Below are 26,654 nucleotides of genomic sequence, written 5' to 3'. Positions count from 1 at the left end.
CTCCGGCACACAGCATCACAGTGTTGTGTTGTTGGTGGTAGATCGCATGCCTGATCCTCATTTGTCTTAACGTATCAAGAAACGTCTCCGGAGATCAACTCATAATACTGGGATTGTGTTGGTGGAGTGCTTACTGTGTTGTTTCAAGGAGAAGTAATAGGCAGACAGCTCCGCACAGAGTCTTGTGCTCGTGGAGTGGCAGATATGAACTGTGTCCTGGTAGTGCTGCCAGCTTAAGCTGAGAACCAAAGAGGGTTTCTTTGTGAAGACACTGAGCTGCCTGCAGGTGTTGTGGAGAGGCTTAGTGAGGGATTCAGTGTCAGTGTTACTATTTTTTTATGATTTACTTTTGATAGGTTTCTGTTGAGCAATCTTAATACCATTCCATGAAGAAGAAAAAAATACATCTGTGATTCCAGTTTGCCTCTCTTGACTTAACATGAGATTTGCATGTCTTTTTAGAGGTTTTATGAATATTTTTCCAAAAATGTATTCATTTTTAAGTCCTGGGACTTCCAAAGAGGCTGTTCCTCCCTCCCCTATCCAACATACTTATGCATTGTGCCCAAGGACAGCTTAGAGGAGCTGCCTGACTTCACTGGTGTAGTGATGAGAGAATCGGAGATGTTGCTGGGAAGGAAGACAAGGACCAAGACAAGCAGAGGAAAGGAACTGGGGGAAATGGGACAACAGGTAAAACTGATGGAGCTTGAATTTACCTGGGCTGGGTGAAGTGACTAGAGTCAATCCCAGGACAAGGGGTAAGAGTATAACCAGATTTGGGGTTAGATTTGGTGGAGCAAGCAAATGGATGTAAGTAGAGAAAATGGGTGAGAAATCCAAAGTGTGGGAAGAAGGCAAAAAGAGACGTAAGACTACAAGGGATGAGGGTCAGGGTGAGAGTGGGGACAAACCTAGGGTGCAGGCAGGAAGGAAGGGTGATCAACCTAGGGTGAGCAGCTATGTGATGTGGAAAAGTCGCCAGAGTCCCAGAAACTTTTTCCCTTCCTGACATTGAGGCAGTCCTGCTGGAAGGAGCTGTGTGTGCTTGTGTGCTTAAAGTATGTGTGTATGCATGTATTTTTGCTTCCACTGTGGTATTTAGATGGCTATTTTGGGTGCATCTATAAGTAAATACTACAGCATACCGAGACTCTGGTCTTTCAGCAGAAACATGTGGTTTTGGGGGGGGGCTGTTTGTGTCTGCCGAACAGTCTGTCCACACTGCAGGACCGAGATACCAATGTGCTCAGGTCAGCCCCACTTCTGTGCCTCTCCCACGTGCCTGCCTGTGTCTGTGTCTCTCTCCATCCTTTTCTTTTCCTGTGCTGGTGAATATAGGTTTTCCCCGAGCAGCATCCTCCTTCCGTCTACTGCTCGGTGTCCTGTGGTAGCCAAAAGCATAAAGGATCGCCATGAAAGCAGTTATACTGTCTGTAGACAAAGCTTTTCTTAAGCACGCCAAGGAAACTGGAAAAACAGGAGCTTTTTTTTTTTTTCCCCCCCTTTCTCCTAAACCCTTTCAGTACAACATTAAGTCACTTCCTGTAGTTGCAGTAAGTCGAAAGTTTCTCCTGTGGGTTTTTTTTTTCCTTATTTCTTTTTTTTTTTTTTTTTTTTTTTTTAACCCCTCTCCTGAGGCTTCTATTCCTTTAAGAGGACGCGGCTTCCCAACCTCGCCTTTTAAAAACGAAACAGCGAGCTAAAGTCTCTTCCAGCCACGGTACCAGCCTGCTGCGCCCCGCGGAGGCGGGACGGGGGGCGCGGGTCGGACCCCGCACCGCGGGTGGGTCGGTGGGTGCGTGGGCTGCCGGCCGTGGGGAGCCGGCAGGGCAGCGCGGCGGCGGAGCCGGTGCGCGGGGCCGGCCGGGGATGCGCGGGTGCGGGCGGCTCTTCCTTATGGGGTGAAGAAGGAGAAAGCCGGGAGGGAGGCAGGGCTTCGGCGGGTGACACATGAGGCTGGGGCAGCCATACGTGGTTGGAAAATTTGCAGTGTGGGGGCAGAGGCATGTGGCTAATTCAGGTAACCGGAAAGCTGGCTTTTATTATCCCTCCAGCTCATAACTCGCAACAGTTGTTTTTCCCTTTTCTTTCTCTTTCTTTCTTTCTTTCTTTCTTTCTTTCTTTCTTTCTTTCTTTCTTTCTTTCTTCCTTTCTTCCTTTCTTCCTTTCTTCCTTTCTTCCTTTCTTCCTTTCTTCCTTTCTTCCTTCCTTTCTTCCTTTCTTCCTTCCTTCCTTCCTTTCTTCCTTCCTTTCTTTTCTTTTCTTCCTTTCTTCCTTTCTTTTCTTTCTTTTCTTTCTTCCCCCCCCCCCCCCAAGTGGGGTGGGAGGAGCAGGTTGTATAGAAGCGCTGAGTATAAATATTCAGCCCAAGGAAGCCCATCGGATTGAGTGAAGTTTTATTTAGATTACTCTGGGGACAGGCGAGTCCTGCATTTGGAAGGCAGGTGGGTTTTCCTTACATGCGAGGTGATGGTCTCTCCCTCAGCGGTGGGATTCCGGACCCTGCAGGAAGCAGGGTCCTGCTGCTGGTTTTGGTGCTGGGGGCTTCATGCAGTTTAAATTGAAAGAGGCAGAGGCAGTGGTGGACGTAACGTGAGCTGAGGTGAGAGCAAACTGGTACTGCTGCTCTTGTGGCGGCAGTTCCTAAAGCCATAAAACGGTGTGTAAAGTCTAATGGCATCGGTTGCATAAGGAGCAGGGTCGGAGTTCCCGTCGCCTGCTCAAATGCACCTTGTGGAGAAATTGGTCTCTGCAGGATTCGTGCGGTACGTGGTCTTGACGTGACAGCACAGTGTGTGGGAAAGCTTGGTGTGACAGGGGAAGACTGGAGGGATTCGGGGAAGGACGGCTTCGAGCTTCTAGCTGTGCCACTTCTGTGCCCCTTTGTCAACAGACATTATCTGTGTGTGCGCGTGTGTGGACACATTTATGTGGGTATGCGCTTCTCAGCATTTGAAAACCTACTGATTAACTTTTTAAAAGTTAATTAATCAGGATTTAGTGTTGAGGGTCAGTCAGCGGAAAGCTGGTCTGCTTGCTGAGCTGCAGCAGCAGTTTCTGCCTGCGGCGTGCTGTGAGCACCCGTCTTTCTGTGCTTGTGTTTCAGCGCATAGTTTACTGAGACATAGTTTCTTTTCCAATGCTGATTTTGTTTCTTCTTTTCCAGAAAAGGAGGAAGTTATTATAAACGGAGAAGATGAAAAAGAACGGAAAGACCCCTATTTTGTGGAAACACCTTACGGCTACCAGCTAGACTTGGATTTTCTGAAGTACGTGGATGATATACAAAAGGGGAATACCATTAAGAAACTAAACATCCAAAAGAAGAGGAAAGCCATACCAGCCTCGGCGGCTACCAAGAACTCTGGTGGCCAGTGCAGCGGCTGGACCTCCACAGAGTCTCTCTCTTCATCAAACAGTGATGAGAACAAGCAGTCTTGTTTGGCAGTGAGGAGTCAAGTAGCCTCATCCGTCACTGCGAGACCCTCAGTTTCCTTTGAACTATCTCCTTCCTACTTAACCGTCCCTGAGAATAAGCAGCTTCCTCCTCCCTCCCCCCAGCCTCCCCGACACAACCTCCATGTAACAAAAACCCTGATGGAAACACGGAGGCGACTCGAGCAGGAGAGGATGATGCAGGTCATGCCTGGAGATGTCCGCAGGCCCCGGCTTTCCAGCTTTGGAGGCATGGGCTCCACGAGCTCCCTTCCCTCTTTTGTGGGATCCAGTGGGTACGGTCACATGTCTCAGCAGCTGCAAAATGGTTATCAGGGGAACGGCGACTACGGTGCCTGCTTCAGCTCCTCCTTGGGCAGTTCCATTCGTCACAGCCCCATGAGCTCGGGAATATCCACGCCAGTCACCAATGTGAGCCCGGTGCATCTGCAGCACATCAGGGAGCAAATGGCAGTTGCCCTCAAGCGTCTGAAGGAGCTCGAGGAGCAAGTCAAGACCATTCCTGTGCTGCAGGTCAAAATTTCGGTGTTACAGGAAGAGAAGAGGCACATGATGGCTGAACTCAAAAACCAGAGGAAAGCCTCTCAAAATGACATGTACGGTTTCAGAAAGCGATCCTACAGTGCAGGAAATGCAGAGCAGTGGGAACACATGTCTCAGGTGAGAAGAGGTGGAGAACTGTATATAGATTGTGAGGAAGAGGTGGAGAGCATGGAGCAGAGCTCTCAGAGGATAGAGGAGTTCAGGCAGCTGACTGCTGAGATGCAAGCCCTGGAGAAAAAAATCCAGGATAGCAATTATGAAAGTCCAGCAAACCTTCGGGTGAACAGAGAAAGCCTGACCAAAGAAGCCCGATCTGTTGCTGTAGGTGCTGATGAGAACATGAACGATGTGGTTATATACAACAGATCTGCGAGGCAACACAAAGAAGTAGCTGTGGGGACAGAGAAAGAAATGAGAGAGTCTGGGGTTGGGGTGACGGAGGCCATGCTTGGCTTGTCCACAGAGGTTGAGAAAGAGATAGAGCTTCAGCAGCAGACCATCGAAGCCCTTAAGGAGAAGATTTACAGACTAGAGGTTCAGTTAAAGGAAACGACCCATGACAGGGAAATGACCAAATTAAAACAGGAGCTGCAGGCGGCTGGGTCTAGGAAAAAAGTGGATAAAGCTGTGATGGCTCATCCCCGTGTCGTCAGCAGGATGGTGGAGGCCATCGTACAAACAAGAGACCAAATGGTGGGAGACCACGTGGACGTTGCTGATTCATCAGTGGGAAACCACCTGCAGACGAGCAGCGTTGGCACCTCCTGCAGACCTGCGGTACGGAGCACGGCGGTGGGCCCCGAGCTGCTGATGAGCCGGTGGCTGGTGAGGGAGAGGGCAGAGGTGCAAGACCAGGGCACGGGGAGGTCCGTGGAGCTGTGTGATAAGGCAGTGGGCGCAGAGACAAACATCTGTGAGATGGGCGTCAACACGGAGGAGCCAGCAGGCGTGCCGAGCCCCCGCCGGGTGGCACAGGCAGTCAGAGCAGTGAGGTCTGTGGGCTGCGGGGACTGCTCGGTGGACGTGGTGGTTTGTGCCCCCAAGGAGCACGTGTCCCGCGAAACGGCCACAGAGGCTGTCCCCAGGGCAGAGGCAACGGTGATGGCCGTGCCTTCTACAGCTAGCCAGCAAACCAGTACCACTTTGGAGATGGTGAGCCAGTGCACTGGCACGGAAACGGCCTCCCTGGCAGACTGCGGGACAAACACCGCCCTGAGCAGCTGTGATAAACAGACCAACACGGAGAGCGTGGAGACACGGAGCGTGGCAGTAGGAGATGGCCGGGTGAAGGACATACATGCATCCGCTAAAATGCGTTCAGTTGGGGTGGGCACCGTGCTTTCCAGCCACCCTGGCTTTGAAAAGCCCTCTGCAATAAAAACCAAAGACTGTGGTGTTGGGCAGATAAATGTTCATGAGAACTACTTGGTTGGTCTTAAAATGAGGAGCATTGCCTGTGGACCCCCTCCATTGCCGGTTGCGCCAGCTGGCACCAGGAGCATCGGTGTTGGTGGAGAGTCTGTGTGCGATCCGGTGAGTGGTCTGTTGGAAAGCCCTCTGCCTCCACCTGAGCTGAGGACGGGCTTGGATCACTACATCGAGCGTGTGCAGAAGCTGCTGCAGGAACAGCAGATGCTGCTTGCTGAAAATTACAGTGAATTGGCAGAAGCCTTTGGGGAGCCCCACTCCCAGATTGGATCTCTCAATTCGCAGCTCATCAGCACTCTCACCTCCATCAACTCCGTCATGAAATACGCCAGCACAGAGGAGCTGCGGAGCCTGGACCTGCAGAAGCAGTGCATGGAGAAAAGCACCACATCAGGTAAGCCCAGCATCCAAGCACACGTTTGGTCTGCTCCTTGCCAGAACCACAGGTCAGCCACCTTCTAGGCTCTCACTTAGTCTGGAAGCAAGCATGTAATCCTCCCTGCTGAAACGCAAAACGTAAGGCTGTTGCTGGATGTGCCCATTTGGTGTTCTCCCCAGCCCACCACTGGTAACTGAAAAAACGGAGGTGGCTTTATCTCTCCCAGTCCAGCAGACTATGAAGGGCCTGATGAGATGATGGTGACTATGACTGTGAAAGAGAGGTATCTAAAAGTATGCAGGGTTTGCAAGATGTTGACTCTGTTTTACAGCTTTAAGAGTATTCAAGGCTAATGCTGGTGGGTTTGGAATTTTCTCCTTCCTTTAAATTTGGCATGGAATTTTTAAAAACTATGGTGTCAGATTTGACAGCGTGGAAAGCCACATTCAGCGTCTGTATCAAACTCACTTGTTTCCACAGACATTTCCATGGATTTTGTCGTGTTTCTTCCATTGCCTGTGTTCCTTGTGCCTGTCAGCCGGAGAGCTGCGGGGTGCTTTCCCCATTCCAGCAGGGCTGATGGCTTTATAATAGGCAACTCCAGAGCGCTTCACAGAAACCACATCTTGCATCTTCTCTGTTCCAATAACTGTTTGTCCTAATCCCTAATTACAGCCTCATGTCTGAAAGGCATAAGCTGTAATTACTGCTGGAGGTTCTGGTGATACTCAGGAAAGGCAAGAACTGAGATTTACATATTCCTTGCACTTTATTTAATAACTTGAAAATCTATACAATTAATTTGAGGGATTTCTTTATTCCCTGGGGTAAAGTTGTTTACATTTTTTTTAATTATTATTATTATTGTGTGTCTGATAGTCTAGTTTAAAACTTAGCCCTTTTTTGTAATACCTTACTGGTGAATCCAACCATATTACTATTAAATTTATAAATGTTGGCTACTGGAAACCAGTATGTAATGCCTAGCAGTGACTGTTAGATACCATCTTCTGTGTCCTGCTATACAGTGACTAAACAGGAGGTTAAGTAAATGGAAACCTAGTGCAAATTAATCTGTATCATGGGTACTGAACTGGAAAAAAAGTCCTGAGTAAATACCATTCAATATCAGCATAATATTACTGGCATTGCTATATAAAGTTTTTGCAGCTCATTTACTGCCTTAAAATTTACCTAGTTTTGTTAAAAGGCAGCTTGGTAAATCTCATTCTTTTCAACGTTCATGTGCTAAATGGAACCATCCATTAAATGAGCTGAGGTAAAAATTTTAGCTTCCAATAGTAAAGCAATAAGCAACATTTACGTAATGGTAAAGAAAACATATGATATCCTGTCTGCATACATGCAACATGATACTATATATGCAATATTCTCTTTCTGGTATGCACTTTATATTTTGGGCTTCCTACAACTAATGATACTATAATAATAATGAGTATCTAGCAGGCACCAGAAGTGTCCTTAAAAACAGTGAACCAGAATTTTTACTAGCTGTAAATCCTCAATTCCTTTCCCTGCTTTTAGTGCGCAGTATCAAATGTGTAGTTTGAGACTTTAAAGTATTTAGACACAGGTGGAGCAATGGTTCATATTTTACTAAAGATGTTCTTACTCGGATTCAGATTTCACATTCTTGACAAAATTATTCTGGAATAATTTTATTGTAGCTTGTAATGCCATTATCTTTAGCTGTAGATGCTGAGTGTAAAATCTCTTTATTTTTAGTCCCTGGTGAGAACTACATGCCAGAACTGCATGCATAAATCAAGCTCTGGGCTATAACAGTTTAGACCCATGGAGAATTGGAGTGGGAAGGAGGTCATAAGCCTGAAATGTTTCCCATTCTCTTTCTATTAATTTCTAAAATATTGTCTTTACTACAGTTACCTGCTGGTCCTGCTGCCTGTTCCTGTGGTCTTACAGATCATGTGTTACTTCTTTCTGCAGAAGGGTTTTTGCTGAATGAAGTGCAAATTTAAATAAATCTGTAAGCACTGGAACTGATAAAGCCTTTTTTTTTTTTTCCATGCATCAGTATCTCATGATAGCTTGTGAGCTCTTAGTAAGTTTTTCCTCACATTTAGGTTTCTTGAATGTAGCTTTTCAGGTGTCTTGTGTGTGAACTCAACCAGCACCCTTTTCTCCAGGCCTGGCATCTCAGCCTGATTTCTCTAAAGCTTGTATAAATATAAAAATCCTTCAGAGCACTGAGTCTCTAGTCCAGTTTGATTAAAATGAGCAATCAGGTTTAAGTTACTGAAAGAACCATGACCTCACAAGCCTCGGGTTTCTTTGGAAAACAGGCTGAAAATAGAGGCAGAAGTGTCCGGTTTCAGATTAGCAGCAGTCATGTCATCTTTTAATATTTTATTCAAAGCGCACCCTTAGGAAGCGCCTCGTAGGGGCCAGGTCCTTTTAGGGCAAAAATACCTGGTCTGGCTTTGAGGCGTGTGATTTGGGTACCAGTTTGCCATGTTCAAGGGTTAATGGTCCCATACTGCTTCTGATACCTGAGGTAGCACATGGGTCAAGTTCTCAGCTTTACAGACTTTTCTCCCTGCCAGTGCTGGGCAGACAGGGATGTGCTGCAGGGGTGTCTGCCGTCTCACAGCCCCCGAGGCAGCTTGTGGCAGGCGATGGAGATGCAGACATGAGAGCTGGAGCCTGCTGAGTGGGACACGGGCTGGCTCTGCAGCTGGCATCCCTAGATGCAAGCCAAATGGACTTCTGAGATGATCTCTGAACCAGGTCTGTTAGCAATTAGTATATTGCATGTTGCAAAATAAACACCTTCACTTCTGTAACTAAGCAACTCCTATTCACATATGCGCGGTCTTTCAGAAGCCCTAGTGACATCAGGGAGATGAAACCCGCTGGCCAGACAAGCCAATTTCCACTCCACAAAGTCACATTAGCTGGCACTGGCACCCTGTCTGTGTCCAGCGGGGTTGTATGGATGTGGGTGACAAACCTAGATGCTAAGTCATCCTTACTCTTAGACCAGATAGCGTATAGGAGGACTAAGAGAGGCGAGCGTGTTCAGGTTGTCCATTTATTGTGACAGAATTTTTGAGAAGTTTCAGAAAGTTACATTTGAGTGTGCATGTGATGGTGTTTGGCAAAATATTAGCCAGAGGCCTAATGTCACTCGTAGGGGTTTTAATTAAAAAGACTTTTTACAAGTCTTGTAGGTGGATGTCTTTCACAGGCAAGGAGTTTGCAAGGGTGGTATTTAAATACAACTGCTCTGCTCTTGCCCTGAAAAATTGCTCTGAGTGTATTTGACCTGAAAATGCATGGTTATTTTGCCACGGTGATCTTTGGAGTATCAGTTTTATGGTCACTTTTTGGAGGGCTGATGACTGAACACCCCAGTGGAAGCATTACACTAATCATTGTGAGGAAGGAAGCAACTTCTTGAATTAAAACTTGAAGGAGTGGAAGAAGCAGCAAGCGAGTGGTGTCGGAAAGTCTCGGGGGTTGGGAAAATGTGATGTGCCATCTGATGGAAAGATCTTTCAAGGTTTTCAACTCTTAACTTCTACCCAGACCTGGGGAGACAGGCTGGGGGACAATGAAAAGACCAAAGGAATGATAGTAGTGCAAGAAGTCTCTGGTTATCCAAAGCTGGTGTGTAGGACTAATGAGGTATTGTGGCCACGGTTGTTTCTCTCTGCGTTGTTATTTGTAACGCAAAACTAGCAGGGAGTTGGAAAAAGCTCTTTTCTCTTTGCAGCTCTTCTGTTTGACAAATTTTGTAGCCTTTTCTCTCAAAGATTGTGTAGCCTGATGGGTTGGTAGCCCCCCTCCTGGCACCATGGACGAGGCTAGTGCAGCTGAGGACTGGAGGCTTGCCCAAGGCTCGGGAGCCAGTGCTGTTCGAGGTGCAGGCATGTCCATGGACCCTGCAAAGCCATGGGCTGCTACAAATTGCACTGGTTGTCTGCCATCTAGGCATGTGAATGAAGCCCTCAGCTTCAGTTCTGCCACACGTGCATGCTTTAATCACCAGGTTAGGTTTCTGTACAGATTTGTTTGTTTGTATAACAAACAGGACCCATCCATCTCTCTGTTGGGGAGAGGCTGACTGACAATCATGAAGGATTTTTCGTATTCCCTGGATGATGCAAAACGTTTGTGCAGACGGTCCCATCTGTGTGCCAGATGAGTGCTGTTTATTCATGTGTGTTTGGCTGGCATCTCAAAGAATACAGTGCCTCCTCTGCATTTTTTGTGTGGCAGGTGGTATCTGTTGACCTGCTAGGCAAAGCTTAAATGCCCAAGTCATTTGAAAATGGTAGCAACCTCTATATTAGGAGTTGAGAGGTTTAGCAGGTTTTTTTCCTGTTTTAAATTCCCGTCTGATTACATTGGAAGAGAAGCAGAGATCTGGTCAGTAATTGTCCTATAAATGCATTATTGAAGGTGAAACTCAGTAGACCTCTTTAAAGAGGTTTGACTTATCTTCCCTGGTCATGTGTTAAGCTTATTATCATTACAATATTTGCTGTTTTCTGTTTTCATTCTGTGGCAGCACTACACAGAGTGTTTGAATCTGAAAGCTGTTCTGTCTCCTAATTTCTGCTTCAGTTAATAAGGAGTATAAATTGCCACAATATATATAACTTTTTCTTTCAAATCTATTGCTGCTTATAGAGTGGCAAGCTCCAGCCTGTTGGAGTGACTTTGGTAAAACCCCGGTTCCCTCACCGTACTGTGGCACAGGGACATGATGTTCAGGCACTGAGCTTTGTTCAGAGTTCAGCTCCCATAGTAACAGGGACATCTATGAATATTTAATGGCAGGAGATTCCTGTTTTTCCAAGGAAGAGTTGTTATATTGCAGCAACAATAAAGCATCAGCTTGAGAAGATCAACTCCTTATAAATGAGAAAGCAACAAAAGCTCTGAGATGACCTTCCTGTTGTGCCCAGCATCATGAGATGCTTTGATCCACCACTCACCAGGGAAATTAAGTATGGCTTCACTGAGCTTCACACGCATTTGTCTTGGAAAAGAGGGCACTTCATAAATAAGATTATTAGCTGCTTCACAGACGTGTAATTTTTTGTGTTCAATCATGTTCAATTAAAGGAATTGGTTTTGACTTCCAGTTTCAACAAACTGGCTTCACAAGCTTATTTGGGGATGGAAAGCAGCTTCTCAACACAAAGAAAATGGTTAAAGCGAGAGTGAAAATGAAATTGAGATTGCTCTTGCAGTCATATTAAAGAAGCTGTCCTGTTAGAAAGAGCATTTTCCCTGGAACCAAATGGTAGTTATAACTTTTACCTATGTCTGGGCCTGAAGTGAATCTGGCTTCTGTCAGTTTATCATATAAAAATTTCACAAATGGCAGTCTTTTGTTCTGAAATTTTACATTCACTGCCTTTTAACCTGGAATGGCTCAAAAGTACCTTTTAAAATGAAACTACGTTTAGTCTTCTGAAGGTAACACATTTATGAGGTGGATGGATGGGTTAATATCAATCATTGTAAATGTTTAAACATAACATGTTTACTCATCACTGCCTTTTTATTTAACTTAGTAGAAAGAGGTTTTTTTCTTCAATAGTTCTGATGCGTAGACCAAGTGGAAAGTGGATTAAAAGTTATTTATATGAAAAAATAACTCTTTTAGGATAAAGCAACTTAATAATCAAAGACCACTGGAGAAGACTGTGTGTTCTTCAGTTACAGTAGTTTCATAGGGAGCTTATTGCTACTGTAAGGAAATCATGCAGTGTGAAAGAGAACTATTTCCTTGTTGTATATGCTTCAGACAACCTTAATGCACTGTGTTTAATAGGGATTTTATAAGTTGTATCATTGGCTGTTATAAACATATTGTGCACATAAACGCTTGCACCGATAAACAGGTTAAAAATAAAATCACTGTGTAGCTACCACACAGGCAGCAAGCTTGTGCCCTTTTTTTAGCTAGAAGCCTGTGATGTTCCAGCCAGAGTTAGGTTCTCATCCTGATGGTATTTAATTCCCCTGGCCTCGTTTGCACTTCCCTTGATTTCCAGTAGTATAAAAGTATTGTCAAGCTGGATTGTTTTTGTAGTAATAGGCTTGCTTCCATCAGATTAAATGGAATTTTTCAAAAGTAGGTAAAGGCCAGACTTATATTATCACAAGTTCAGCACACATTCAGGGGGAAAAGTACTGTTTAAAACTGACCCAGTGAGTTCCCTGAACCAGCTTAATACATGACTACTCATGCTCTCATAAATGGGAGGGGAGGTCTGCAGCTGGGAAGGGAAATAGCATTTTAACAACAATAAATTGATTTTATATGCGCTAGAAATGGCATGGGTAGTCTACTGCTGATATAGTTTTGCTGTCATTCTGGTTTAAATTGGTGAGATTTTCAAAAGAAGCACAAGTGATTTAGGAGAGGGGTTTCCTTCTAAAAAATTAAAAACAGGTGTTCTCATTCCCTCAAACCACTGAGGCTAAGCCAGTGAAGATGCTTCACTTGTTTCCCTTTGAAATTGATGAGCGTAGCGTTCTGTATTAAGGGTTTATGAACAGTTGAAGTCAGTAAGTATTTTGTTTTGTCTTATCATACTTCTGCTTCTAAAATACTCATAAACTTTTCCAAGATCACCTACTATATTGAAAAATACATTTAGAAATTCCTGGCAGCTCCGTGCTGTAGTTAGCTCCACCATACCAACACATAGAAACTTATGTCAAGTTTGCCTTATTTGCCAGCAGCAGTTAACTAACAAAAGTCAGGAGAGCGAGTCTACCTGTGTGGCTCTCTCTGGAGGCCATGGCTGGCTAGGTGTTGAACCTGTTGGCTAATGTACTGTCAGTGTGGTGCCCTGCGCCACACTGGGAAGTGTCACTGGGAAGGACTCTGTGCAGGCATGCGTGAGGTCTGCGTGAGGTGAGTTGAAGAGTCTCTTCTAAGATCTGTGTAGTGATGGTGATCTTCCATCAGGGTTTCTCTTTCACGCTTGAGAAGCATCCGGCGCCTCCAGCCCTCATGGCCATCCTGCAGCCTTGTTGGAGGAGGAGGGAACTTTGCTCATTGAGCTTGTTGTTTTGGGTGGCAGTTGATTAATCAGTTGAGTCATTGACCATAGTGTTGGGTAGCACGGCTTTTTCCTTCACCTGTTGTTCCAAGTGCTAGGTTGCTGCTCTCCAAGAACGTTTATGTTGGGTGTCTTGTAAAGAGGAAGGCCTGAGAGCTGATGTTAAATGCTAATTAACAGTTTGCAGTATTAATGCTGTGTTGGGCCCGAAACTGTCTTTTCTTGAATCGTCATTACCGCAGACGCAGTAAGTGTAGACATGGAGTAGCTGTGCTGGGAGAAGCAGTGTAGTGGCCATTTTGTCTAATGCCCGCTTACTTGTTGTGTGCTTGGCCTCAAGCCTTGATGTCACCCTCTTTTGTCAGGTGCTGAGGGCCCAGCAGCACACCTCTTCTACTCTGTTTGAGGGCATGGACAACATACCCCAGATCCTGAACTCAATGTGGTGCTTCTCAGCCACTGAGGGGTGAACCAGATGAGGGAACCTGCTGAGATCTTGTTGCATTGGTGGAAGGTTTAGCTGGCAGAGTGGCTGTGGAGCAGGGGAGAAAAGTCTGCTACTGTCCTCCTTCTTTCTCTCGCTGCCTCCCCAGCCATGTCCCAGGGCAGATGGGAGACACTTGAGGAAGTCCAGATGCTGGCTTTGGGGGGCTGAGCATCGCTGGGGGGTGTGTGTGCGGTGTGTGACAGGGTGCAGCAAGGCGCACCGTTGGGTCACATCAGGCAGGACCCCCACTCTGCCCTGCCAGAGCCCCACCGGCTGCCCTCAGCTCCAGCATGCACAAGCCCACCTGTGTCCCCAGGACATGCTGTGGAAGTGGAGGGATTTCAGTTGACAGTAAACCCAGGCAACTTCAGAGGATTTGCACATCTCCAGTGCTTCAGAGCAGGTCCCCTCCGCTCCCTCCCCGATTGCTCAGTGGCGAGGCTGGAGCAGAAGGGGTGACCGGGTAAAACCAGCTGAGGCAGCCAGCACCAGCTGCAGCTGGAAGCTGTTACTCCATTCGGTGCTTTCTAGCTGTAGCTGTCAACACTCCAAGCAAGTGGAGGGAGAGGCGGTTTCCTTGTTTTTCAACTAAGGGAGTTTAAAAACCATTGGTTTTGGCTAAGCGCTCCATCGCCTTGGCAGCCCTCTTCTCCTCAGTTGGTGGATGAGGGATGGTGCTTACTGCCGGGAAGAGACCTGACCAAAGTCAGTCACTGCTGCGAAGCCAGGAGAGGTGGGGGAATGAGGACACGACTTCCCTGTTGATTTCCACGGATGCCCATTTTGTCCCAAGCATGCAGGCTCCGGACAGTGAGAGGGGTTGCCTCTGTACAGGGGGGCACTGGGGTGGCCACTGCCTTCATCCCCTGCTTCCCTGAATGGGCGGAAGCTTTTTGGCTATACCTGTAGTGACATCTCTGCCAATACCCTGCTGTGTGCCTTTCCCGGCAGGCAGCTTCCTCCTGTAGCTTGCAGAAGTTATAAGCAATGGTGGAAGTGGGCAATAGGTCCCCTCCTTGCTGGAGAAGGCATCTTGGAAACGTATGTGGGGTGAGATTTGATTGGGAAGTTGGAGACTTGGGCGGGAACAGGAGCAAAGCGGAGGAAGCTGCTGGGAAGTGACAATGTTTGGAAAAACCAGCTTCATTATGTCCTATTATGGGAAAAAAAACAAACAACAACTGAGGTGAAGCAGGAAGGGGGAAAGGCAGCCTCGCAAGTGCAATAAAGATGTCAGCTGTATTTCTAAAAGTCAATATTTGGAATTTCTGTTACTACAATATGTTAGCAGCCTGTGCAGTGCCACTCATCTATTTCAATGAGGAAGCTGGGTCTTAATTCTTGATAAATACAAAGGAAAAAAACTATGGAGGCAGAAGTGACTGAAGCAAGCTTTGAAAGAAAGAAGTGATAGTGTTTAAAGTAAATTAAACGCTATCTTTTTTTTCCCCTGAAATACTAGCAAGATTACTTGAGGAGGAATGTGTGTGTAAAAAAAACAGTGTGTTCCACAAACAAAAGCATTTGTGCAGCTTTGGAGAGCAGTCGTAATAGCACAGCTGGAGAAACTCCAGGGGAATCTGTAAAAGTCTGTGCGTAATTAGCGCAGCCTTTTAAACACACAAAGGGAAAAAATGAGCAGATGCCAGCAAATTGGGGGGAAAAAAGAAAGTATAACTGAAACATTTGGAATTTGATTTGAATACAACTACTAGCTCAGTACAATCCTGAAAAGGAAAAAAAAAAAGATAGAAATGCAGTGGGTGGGAATTTATTGCAGTTGTCTCACTAACTGAATAAAGTATATGACTTTCAGAAATAGTAGAATGCTGGCAAAAATTAAAGTTTCCTGAAAAGTTTCTGCTTTCATGGAAAATGCCATTTATTTTAAAAGAGTAAGATAGAAAAAGTAAGATATTCTGGTCTTGCAGAAGGAACCTGCAGAGCCTGTGAAGGTGGTCTTCAGGCATGTCAGCAGGGAGCAGCTCACTGAGTGCGCCCTGAGCCAAGGTGGCAGGAGCTGGGGTCACTGCACATACCAAAAGAGAAGGAAAAGGAAGGAGCACTCCTTTCGCCTGTTGTAAAGCCAATAGGTTTTTAGTTTGCATTGTATGTTTTCATGGAAAGAAAACTAGCTTTTTTTTTGTTTTTTTTTTTTTAAATTTTCTGAAAGCAATCACACCCTTTTCCTATTGGATCCTCAGAAAAGAGTACGGCAGAGCACAAGAGTTCCTTTTTCTTAACCCCAGTTTGTTCCTCCCGGCCCCCGCTGTTGAGCGCATTGTTGACGGAAATGTTTTGGTCTGACTCCTCCGTGATACCTACTGTCTTCTCTGGCAGGTGCTACTTTGGAGTACATCCCTCACGGCCAACTTGCAAACGCCCACTTAGCTTCAAATTTGCGGACGCTGAAATTGGAGCAGGACATTTTGCCTGCTCAGGAGGAGAGGAAGACTCCCCTGGTGGAAGCTGTTCGGGGAAGGAAGTCCATTTCTTCTCAGGACAAAACTCTTGCTCCAATTAACCTGACAGATGACCAGCTTGCCTCTGGCCTCTATGGTAATAACTAGCTCACATTCACCTTTCATCGTGCCAATGGAGTTTGAATATGAAAATACAGTTAGAGGAGGTTTTCAGGGTTCTCAAAGTTGTGAAAGCAGGGAAAGATGCAGCTACGGGGAAAGTCACAGTGGGAGACCCTGTGCCTACAGATAGCCGTTAGTTTTTAAATGGTAGATTGCAGCACATCAGTGAAATGCCGTTTAGTGTCTTCATAAGAAAAATGTGCTAAGAGAGAAAGGGTTAATAAATTATTACTTTTTTTTAACCTAAATTTGTATGAGTGTTTTACCTGTCTTATACTTAGAGATTGGTTTGAAAGTTGTTTCAGTGAATACTAAAATCTAAAGAAACAACCTTGATTGAACTTCCCCACCCTGTTGAATAGGTTATTGTTAAATGTGCTGTCTGTACTAATGTGGTAGTTCTGGCAATGAGCTGCTGTCATCTGACACCAAGAATTAAGATTTTCTTAACAGAGCACAGTAACTCATTTCAATGTTAGTAGTCTTTCACAAATAGCAAAGAAAAAAAAAAAAGTGTATTTTCTGAAAGTTTCCTAAAACGTCATAAAGATTAGCAGCATGTTGGAAGATGGGAAAGTTAGGCTAAACAAGTTTTCGATTTCCAGAGTTGGTTTTGAAAGTGTTCTTTTGTATTTCCAATATGCGTCTCATGCCATGACTGTAGGTATAAAAAGATTAGAAAGCCCAGCTTCAGTTGCTAAATCAAACAGAAAGCTGTTCGCTTATTTTGAAAAATTGTCTAAAGCTGATGCAGTCAAGGCTGGCTACAGATTTGTACTGATACATGTGCTTTGTCTCCCTTTTCAACAGTATGTGCTAATAATGAAAACACACTTAAATCTATCATGAAGAAAAGGGATGGGAAAAAGGATTTGAGCAACACCAAGAAGAACCTGCAGTTTGTCGGCATTAATGGCGGGTAAGAGACCTGTCTCCAAAAAATCTGTTGTTATAGCACTGTCACAGTGGGAAGGGAAAGAGGAACCCATGAACTTATGCATAGCTTTGGCCTGACATAAAATCATAGAATGGTTAGAGCTGGAGGGGAACTTAAAGATCATCTAGTTCCAACCCCCCTGCCGTGGCCAAGATCACTTTCCACTGGACCAGGTTGCTCTAAGTCCCATCCAGCCTGGCCTTGATCGCTTCCAGGGATGGGGCACTCTCTGGGCAATCTCTTACAGTGTCTCACCACCCTCACAAAAAGAATTTCTTCCTAATATCTAATCTAAACTTACCCTTTTTCAGTTTAAAGCCATTACCCCTAATCCTATTGCTCCACTCCTGTATAAAGAGTCCCTCCCCATCTCTCCTGTAGGCCCCCTTAAGGTACTGTAAGGCTGCTATAAGGTCTCCTCAGAGCCTTCTCTTCTCCAGGCTGAACAGCCCCAACTGTCTCAGCCTGTCTTCATAGGAGAGGTGCTCCAGCCCTCTGATCATCTTCATGGCCCTCCTCTGGACCCGCTCCAACAGGCCCATGTCCTTCCTGTGTTTTCCATGCTGCCCTTCAGGCTGAGGTGCATTTGCTGAGTTTAAGGGTCGGAGGGAAGAATGAAACAGCTGAGCTCATCTTAATCCTCTGTGAACCTTTTGTGCTTGCAAGTCATACATGGCAGTCTTGGTTTGAGATAGAACAAAACCAGTTTTCTTTTCAGTAATTTTACTTTTCAGTTAAGTCTCGTCTAACAAACTGCACTCCCTGAAATTAAGGGCATGTTTTTCAGACAGTGTCTGCTTCTAGCAGTTGAGAAGGCCTGATGTTTATAGTTAATGCCGAGGAATGGTATGCAGAGAGGCTCTTGCTTATGCTTATTTTGATAACAACCAGGGTCAGCTAACTTTGTTACATGCCATATTGGAGGGTCAGAAGCAGAAAAGTGTAGAGGGGTCACACCTGTAGGGAGGAGTGGACAGGACAGGTGACCCAAACCTGACCAACAGGGTATTCCATCCCGTCTGCCCCACAGTCAGTATAAATTAAGCTGAGGGATCAAAGAGGTCAGCCTCTTTCTTCAATGGTCAGTCTGTTCTTCTGCCTTTGATCCTGATCCATGTGTTCCTGAATCCATTTCCCATCTGCCACCAAGTCCAGTCTGGGACTTTCCCAGTGTCTGCCGGCAATGTGATCATCATCCTAGAAGCTTGATACTGCTTTTATATATAGTATATATTTCATTATTTTCTTATTGATATTATTATCTTCTTTTTATTGTTAATAGTTTTAGTTTCATATTTTATTGAAGTAGTTTAGTTCCTTTTCAACCCTTAAGTCTTTCTCCCTTATTCTCTCTGTCTCTCCTCTTCTTTTCTCTTCTGAGAAGGGAAAAAGGTTAAAAGAGAGTGTCTGTCATTCGTTTAGTGGCCAGCCCAGCGTGAACCATGACAGCAGCAATAGTCTCAAGTACCTGCAGATTAGATTGCTGCCAAATTTAACACAGGAAGATGAAACAAAGTCAAAGAGCCATGGGAACATCTCTCAGGCAATGTTTTAGTATGGAAAATTTTAATAGGTATTTGCCAGCTGACAAGCATTGGGCTATTGAACAATACAGCAAGAGGCGGCATTGCCTAAGAATTAACTTTTCTGGCTTTGCACTAGATAAATACAGAAACTTTGCTGCAGAAATACAGAAAACAGTATGCAAAATCATCTTATTCTAAAATATAATCTACCCTCACAGAATGTTGCAAATAACTTTAAAATGGTTTTACCAGGTTGTTTTTATATAGCTTTCTAGCCCTTTCCTCAGATTAGTTTTTCTTCAGTACAAATGCCTTGTGCAGTATATAATCTAAATATTGTAATTACTTCATTTTATATATGTTAGTTAAAATGTTATAGTGGGGGAGTGTTATCACTCATAAATCACTTGTACATTAGAAGAATAGGCGTAATACATTAATTCAGCAGCAGCTGAGGTTGATAAGATGTTTCGTTGGAATCAGCATTGTAATTATCCAAATCACTTATATTTCACCTAAAGTATCAAAATGTTTTGGACAGTCACAGGAAAAAGTGTTAAAATCATGGCTGTTGTCTTCAGGTAGGTTTGTTAGCTTCCCTGCTTATATCTGCCTAGTCAGGCAACAACACCATTTACTCTGAACAAAGTAATTTCATTTCAGGGCTCTGGCAAGGTCTGACAGGGTGTTAAGACTTCTGTTTAAAAAAGGTTGTTGTTCTTTCATTACACACTGTACACATAATAATGGCAGCGTCAGTTGGCAGTGGCACTGAGTTCAGTGTGTAGAAAAGGTCTCTGAGAACAAAACAGGAGGACTAAGCCTTGGCAAGACACTTTTCAGCTTGCAGCGGTGCAGGTGGATACCGACAGCTGCTGAAGGGCACCGAGCAAGCACCCCTGCCCATTCTCCCTCCCAGGTACGAGACGACGTCCAGTGACGACTCCAGCTCCGAGGAGAGCTCTTCTTCGGATTCGGAGGAGGAGTGCGAGGGCCACGAGTATCCCCATGGCCGGCACACAGAGGAGGGGCAGCCTGTGCCCCATGCCCCAGAGGTCTGCGCCGTGGGGGCAGAGAAGGAGAGCCCCCCTCCAGAGTGCGAGGCCGAGGAGGTGGAAATCAGAGAAAGGTAGGCTGCCTGCCCTGTCCCCAGCAGCTCTGAGGGGGGTTTCCCCACGACCTCATTCCACAGGACAAACTCCAGGCTGTTCCCATGCTAGTGAAGAAAGTGCCAGCCCCCATTGCCCCTCAACTGCTGCCCTCTTCTGTTTCTTCCTCGAGTGGGTAACCAGAGGGGCTTTCTTGGCAAAATAACTGTGTGTGAGTGGGGAGAAGGTGACAGAGGGTGTCCTTTCCAGCAGCTGACCCCAGTGGCTCTAAATGGTCCACTGATAGTGAGACTCAGTCAGTTACCCCCCTGCAGAGGTTCTCCCAGGTCACAAAGAGCACTCGTTTGGGAGCAGGCAATGCCTTGTTATCAGCCTGGTCTGTAAAACAATAAGTAAGCAAGCGAGTCTTGAACCATGTACGCACACCAGCTCGGCAGCTTGCTGGGAGCTCATCTTGCATTTGCACCTTCCACAGCATCTCAGCCATGGCTGGTGTTGCTGAGTGAGAGAATGGGATGTAGCAGCAAGGAGCTCATCCAGCCCTGAGATCATATACTTCATATACTACAATACACTTTAAGGCTGCTGTCACACATTTGTTCAGCATTTCATGTCTGAGTTACTTTTTAAATTGCTGGTAATGAGCTATGTAAGGTAGCATTTGGCAGGCAAGGCCTTTTTTGGGGTTTTTTTTGGCACGTAGAAAGCAGTAGTGTTGTGAGTTTTTACTGATTCTTGATTAGTGAATGGACAAAAGGAACTAAAAACAGAGACAGTGAATGGGTATTTTATAGCTACTGGGTTTGCCAGATGTTTACAAGTATGCTAGCTTGTAAAATTACGTAAGTAGAATAAATAACAGTAAAACGGCTAAGACAAAACTGATGTGTCATGTTTCACTGGAGGTATAGCTTAGCATCTAACTTATCTGTAATTATCAACTCCTAAATAAAAGAGATGCAGAAATTCATAATTAAGAGCTATTTGCAGGCCTTGAAGCTGTGAGTTTTTAAGTGCTCTGAGTTTTATTTATACAGTACTGCAGGCTGGCCTGTTATTTTACGGGTGGCATAAAAAGATGGGCAATTTCTCAAAGGAGTTCTCTAATTTGCACTTGCCCTAGCAAGGGATGGTGGTGAAGAGGGGGCAGCAGGACAGCTTAGATAGCCATGTGTACTTGAGGAGCATGTTCTTTGCAAGCTGGCAATGCCCTTCGAGGGGAAGAGGCAGAGCACGTGGCCACGTGGGACCGAGCGTTGTCCATGCAATGGTGGAGGATTTCATTGCTCTGGAAGCACCAGCAGCTGGCGTGTAACCCTGAAGGGCTAAAATGCCTGCCTTACACACACGAGTGTTAGCCTCTCTGCTTTTTGGGAGAATTTTCCTGTTAAATTGCCGTATCGTCTGTGGCAGCTCATAAGCAGAGAGGATGGCAGCCTGGCATGCCATGTGGCACATGCATGAGCCTTATTTTCAGCTGTTCCCTGAGTTTTGAAATTTGTGGTGGATAGGGGACAGAAGTGAAAACTGAGGGTCTGGAGAAAGAGGAAATTTCCAGAGTGGATGGGATGAGAGAGTCTTGTTCTGATGAACAGGATAAACCGGGATCCGGCAGGGAGGCACCGCCTGTGCCCTTTCCCACCGGTTAATTCTGTTTCCGTCACAACTGTCAGCATTTCCTCTTGTTAATCAAGTAATCAAAGCATGGAGTAGTTAATACATGCTCTGCAGTCGTGCAGCGAGGTGAGAATTTCCACTGGAAGGGCTGCCAAGTCTAAAGCACAGAAGTGGTGCATCGCCCGCTCTCTGTTCCCACTGCTCTTCCCATGTACCTCTGGGAAACACATTGTTCCTCCTCACGGAGATCGGCGGCTCTGCTCGCCGTGGAGGGAGTCCCCACAGGGAAGAGCTGCCAGCTCACCTTCTGCGTTGCAGCAGCTGATGACTTGCCTGAAAACATTCACTCCCACATGACTTTCAGAAAGGTAAATGTTCCTGTGCTGAAACATTGAGAAAAAAATGTAAATGTCCATGTATTCTGCTGTCTCCCTCAGGTACGAACTAAGTGAAAAGATGCTTTCTGCCTGTCACTTGCTGAGAAGCAACATTGATGACCCCAAGGCACTGACCAACAAAGACGTGGTAAGCAATGGAGGGCAAAATTCTCTCTGAGCTGCAACAGAAAAACTTCAGGGAGGGATAACTTCTGGTTTTGCAGGACCAGCACTGCAGTGGCTAGGCAGAAGAGGATTTCAGAGGTTCAGCAAGGGCAAGTGTAGGGTCCTGCACCTGGGGAGGAAGAACCCCAGGCACCAATATAGGTTAGGGATAGATCTTCTGGAAAGCACTACTCAGGAGAAGGATCTGGGAGTCCTGGTGGATAGCAAACTTTCCATGAGCCAGCAATGTGCCCCTGTTGCCAAGAGGGCCAATGGGATCCTGGGCTGCATAGGGAAGAGTGTGGCCAGTAGGTCGAGGGAGGTCATTCTCCCCCCCTACTCTGCACTGGTGAGGCCACAGCTGGAATACTGCATCCAGTTCTGGGCTCCCTAGTTCAAGAGAGACAGGGAACTACTGGAGAGAGTCCAACGTAGGGCAACTAAGATGATTAAGGAATTAGAGCACCTCCCTTAGGAGGAAAGGCTGAGAGAGCTGGAGCTCTTTAGCCTGGAGAAGAGAAGGCTGAGGGGAGACCTTATCTATGTTTACAAGTACCTAAAGGGTGGGTTGAAGGGTGATGGAGCCGGACTCTTTTCAGTGGTTCCCAGAGATAGGACAAGGGGCAGCGGGCACAAGCTGGAACATGGGAAGTTCCATTTAAATATGAGGAGAAACTTCTTTACGGTGAGGGTGACATTGCCCTGGAACAGGCTGCCCAGGGAGGTTGTGGAGTCCCCTTCTCTGGAGATTTTCAAGACCTGCCTTGATGCAGTCCTGAATAATGTACTATAGGAAATCCTGCTTTAGCAGGGGAGTTGGACTAGATGATCTCTAGAGGTCTCTTCCAACTCTGACAATTTCGTGATTCCATGATTCATCTTTCTTGGAAGAGTCACAACGTGCTTTTTCTATCAGGAGGCTCGTCCAGAGAGTACTTGTTCATTGTGTGCTGGGGCACTGTCATCCCAAGGCGCACACATAAAAATAGTAACATGAAAGTGCAGTTTCAACACATCCATGCATTCCCGTGTTATTTTTTTGTAAGTGTTGCTTTAACAGTGCTGCAAGCGGCTCTCAGGCCTCGAATTAAGAGACTCCACAGGGTGTGGAGCCTGTTTCTGCCTGTGACAAAAACTCTGAGTCTGTTCTAAAACTGAACGTGCTCTGTCTCCTTCTAAGCACAAGGATACTGGTTTTGTCTCACTTACTGCACTGGTAGGTTTTATCACTGCAGCAGGAGTAAGGAGGATTCATTGTTAAAACTCAGTCTCAAGAAATAAGGTTCTGTTTGCTTCATATAGCAATTGCCTATATGCTTCATACGGGAATTGCATACGCTACTTTGTGAGGGCAATCTGAAAGCAAAGGAACACTGTTAGTGATACGAAACTGAATTTTGTGTTCATTACAGTTGTGCGGTGATGTGAAAGGCAACAATCCAGTGCCAGTCTCCTCTACCATAGAGCATCTGCAGCTTCTTAAGGACAATAATACTGTCTGTAAGACACAGACACAAATATTGTCTGTGTCTAGTTCTGACATTTGTGGTCCAGGGAATGTTTTGGTAGGTTGTTTAATACAGTTGTGATGAGTGGCTTTTAATCCTGTGTCAGTCCTTCAGGAGTAGTTTAGGCATTCAAACAACAAATGCTTCAGGCCCAGTCAGAGTTGAAAGTGTCAAAAATGGCATAACCAGGTGATAATCTCTGCCTTGGAAGTGTAATTTGAATTTACATGTTTCTTTCTTGCGCTTAAAGTGTTTGCCAGTACAAGTGGTGCTTTGTATCTGGAAACTGCAGACGAATGAGCTCTTGTTCTCTCTCTGTCTGCTGATCACAGAATCACGGAACTGTCAGAGTTGGAAGGGATCTCTAGAGATCATCTAGTCCAACTCCCCTGCTAAAGCAGGATTTCCTGTAGCACATTACTCAGGACTGCACCAAGGCGGGTCTTGAAAATCTCCAGAGTACGGGACTCCACGACCTCCCCGGGCAGCCTGTTCCAGTGCTCTGATAAAGAAATCTTGTCCAAAAAGGGTAAACTTCAGTACAGCTAGGGTTCCATATAAATTGTCCCAAGCTCTTCTAACGCACTCGGATCTTGTAGCTGCTGTTTACGCCAGAAAGAGCTGTGGACCGCTCCTTTTGGGATGTGATAGATGACTTGAATAAAAAAAAGTCTACCGTTTACTTAGTAATGTGTGTGATACTGTGACAGTAAAAAGAATTTCTTAGCAAAGAGAATTCAGCAGAGAATCCCTGGTCCTTCCTATCTGTCTTGAAGGTCAGATTTCCTTGACTTCTAATCATTCTTCTCACTGCTTACCTTTGAAGCCATTTCGACTGAATCTTTCTTGTCATTCCACAATCAGACCAGACAAGGTAGTCCAGCTGTTGCCTTCACAGTGCTAGGCAGAGAGAAGGGACTGCATCACATGCAATCTATAAATCTGGTTATTCGCCCCAATACAGTATTTGCCTTTTTCATTACAGTGTGATGTTGTTGGCTTAGGTTCAGCTTGTGATCCTCTGTAACGCCCAGCTCTTCTCCTGCAGAACTGCTGTCCAGCCAGTTCTCCAATACTTTGTGCATTTGATAATTCATCCTTTGAGGCTGGGCCTAGCTGACTTAGCATGCTGTTGTTGGAGTCCCTGAGAAACATGCATTCCCACTGCTCTTAGTCTTGGGTTCATCAGTGATTTATGAACTTAGTTATGTATTTCATGGAAGTGGTTATTCTGAGTCTTTTTTCTGTCCACCAATATTTGATACCCATTAATTCTGGGGGTAATCTTACCCTAATATGCTGTGCCCTCAGAGGTGAACCATTCCTGAATTTAAGCAAAATGAGAGGAAGTAAACAATTGGTGTTTTAAAGAGGGATTTAGTCAGAGGGGAAGCTTCAGTTCGTACATCTTGTTCGTGAGCTGAATACTTTCTTCCCACATTTGACTAAAAAAGGCTTGACCTCCTGCATGGCTCACTTGTGGGATGGAAAATCCTTTAAATAGATTGCCCATATGTAAATTTTTCTGTCTTGATTTTGGCAGAGGTTTTGTTTAAATACCATCCAGCATGAGTGGTTTCGTGTCTCAAGTCAGAAGTCAGCTGTCCCTGAAATGGTTGGAGACTACATAACTGCTTTTGAAGAGATTTCTCCTGCTGTCCTCAGACATATCATCAATATGGCAGATGGAAACGGAAATACTGCTCTGCATTACAGCGTCTCACATTCTAACTTTGAAATTGTAAAGCTTCTTCTGGATGCAAGTAGGTTGACCTGTTTTTTTAAATTATTTTTGTTTTTTGCAGTCCTCACAGGTGGCATTCTTGACAAGCAAGAGGTCAAATTTGGGCTTCCTCCAGCAGCTGTTTTAACTGTTGTTACATAGAGGTGCACTTGGGTAGTCTAGAATCCTTGTCTCTAGTGCTAGCTTTGGAGATAATGGTGATGGCTCTCAAAGAACGAAAACACTCACGTAAATAATATTTAAAGCTGACCAGTGTTTGGGACAGATAGGTAGATCCCTGACTCTTGGACTGTAGTCCAAGTTCAGCAGCACCAGCCTCCAGCAGTTTTCTCTGGAGGCAGCACAGCTGCTGCTCAGCCAAAGGTAGGGTTCTGGTGGAGGAAGATGCGTTCAAGGATAAACACCCATGTTAAACTCTCAAGCTCATCTAGCTTTATCTTACTAGAGCAGTACAGAAGCTTTTTCTGGCCACTGCCTTGGCATGTCAATACTGCTCTCCTGAGAAGCTGGAACAATATGGCATTCTGCCATATAGGAGCATTTCCCTGATCCATGAGCAATGTGATGATGCTTCATTTAGTTGCTTTTGTTGCTGCTTCCTTCCCTCTATCCCCTTTGCCACACACATGCAGAGAGGTTAGTGGCAGAGGGGAGACTCCAGAGCATCTGCTCCCTACATGTGCTAAGCCAGAAGGCAGTCAGCAGAAGAAGTCACATGTTGGAGCTGGTCCCAGGCAAGATTAGGTCTATTTAAGCCTGGTTTTGCTCCCTGACTGAAGTTTCTTTCCCTAAACTCATTACAAAACCTGTCGAAGTTGGTTGTGAAGCTTAATTAGACCAACGATGTAGATGGAGTGTAAGCCTACCAATAAATCCAGAAGGGTAACATCAGATAAACAAGAATATTAATGATACAAATATCAGCTTTGATAACCCAGCGCCTCTGTCGCTGCAAAGACTTCCTCCCCAGGAAAGTGAGTGCTTTGAAATATCTGGTCCTGTTTGAAGGCAGCCTGTTGGGGAGAGTGAGTCACAGTGGGGGAATGCGGGGAATGTCAGGAGCACAGTGAAATGCAGCAGCACAGTGCAATGGCTCTGCAGAATGGTGATGGGAGGATACTGCCCCTCTGCTTCCCTGGCTATCTCAGGGTGGTGTTAGCATGCTCATCTGTTGCTGGAGGTTAGGACTGCTGTATTTTACAGCAACGGGTGTATTCCTACAAAAACAGTGGGGTTTAACTGTAAAATCCAACAACCATGACTAGTGCCAGGTGTGCAGGAGCACACTGCACATGCCAGCACTTGGAAAGTATTTGCAAACAGGCAAATTCCTTCAGGTTTCGACAGTATCCCTCTGGACTGCGTCTAAATGGTCACTACAGGCAACTGTGCAATGTGGTTATAGCACAGGCAGATTCTTGGGCCAAGAACTCTACTCTCTGTGTTTGTTGGGAAGAGCAGATGAGACAAGCAGATACCTCTATCACCACGCAGTGTTATCAAGAGGACAAATAGGAAAAGAGCTGTGCTCATTAGCCATATAGAAAAGGAGCCGAAATGTGACCTCAGAAAACACAGCTCTGCTAAAGTAGTCTAGCCAACGTAGGAGAGCATCACTTCCAAGAATTATTCATTACTCGTGAAGTAATGCATGCATGTAGCAGAGTGTCACGTTCTGTGGCTTCAGTGGCTTCCCAGAAGTGACTTCTGAAAGTAAGGT

The 26,654-nt window shown here is 45.5% G+C and overlaps 1 protein-coding gene across 1 annotated transcript in view; it reads left to right on the top strand.

Annotated features, from left to right (window-relative positions):
- The first annotated feature begins 1,953 nt into the window (after positions 1-1,953).
- The window catches only part of KANK1 (KN motif and ankyrin repeat domains 1), a 30,838-nt gene continuing 6,137 nt past the window's right edge, over positions 1,954-26,654 (top strand). The window contains exons 1-7 of the mRNA XM_074165884.1: positions 1,954-2,023; positions 3,170-5,824; positions 15,707-15,925; positions 16,762-16,870; positions 19,334-19,543; positions 21,578-21,665; positions 24,734-24,953. Coding sequence (XP_074021985.1) covers positions 1,954-2,023; positions 3,170-5,824; positions 15,707-15,925; positions 16,762-16,870; positions 19,334-19,543; positions 21,578-21,665; positions 24,734-24,953 — 3,571 coding nt within the window. The remainder of the gene's footprint in view (positions 2,024-3,169; positions 5,825-15,706; positions 15,926-16,761; positions 16,871-19,333; positions 19,544-21,577; positions 21,666-24,733; positions 24,954-26,654) is intronic.

Source organism: Numenius arquata, chromosome Z, assembly GCF_964106895.1.
Source record: "Numenius arquata chromosome Z, bNumArq3.hap1.1, whole genome shotgun sequence".
Taxonomy (NCBI): Eukaryota; Metazoa; Chordata; class Aves; order Charadriiformes; family Scolopacidae; genus Numenius; species Numenius arquata.
Note: the sequence above shows the minus strand (reverse complement) of the source record. Positions and strands in the feature narration are given on the sequence as shown.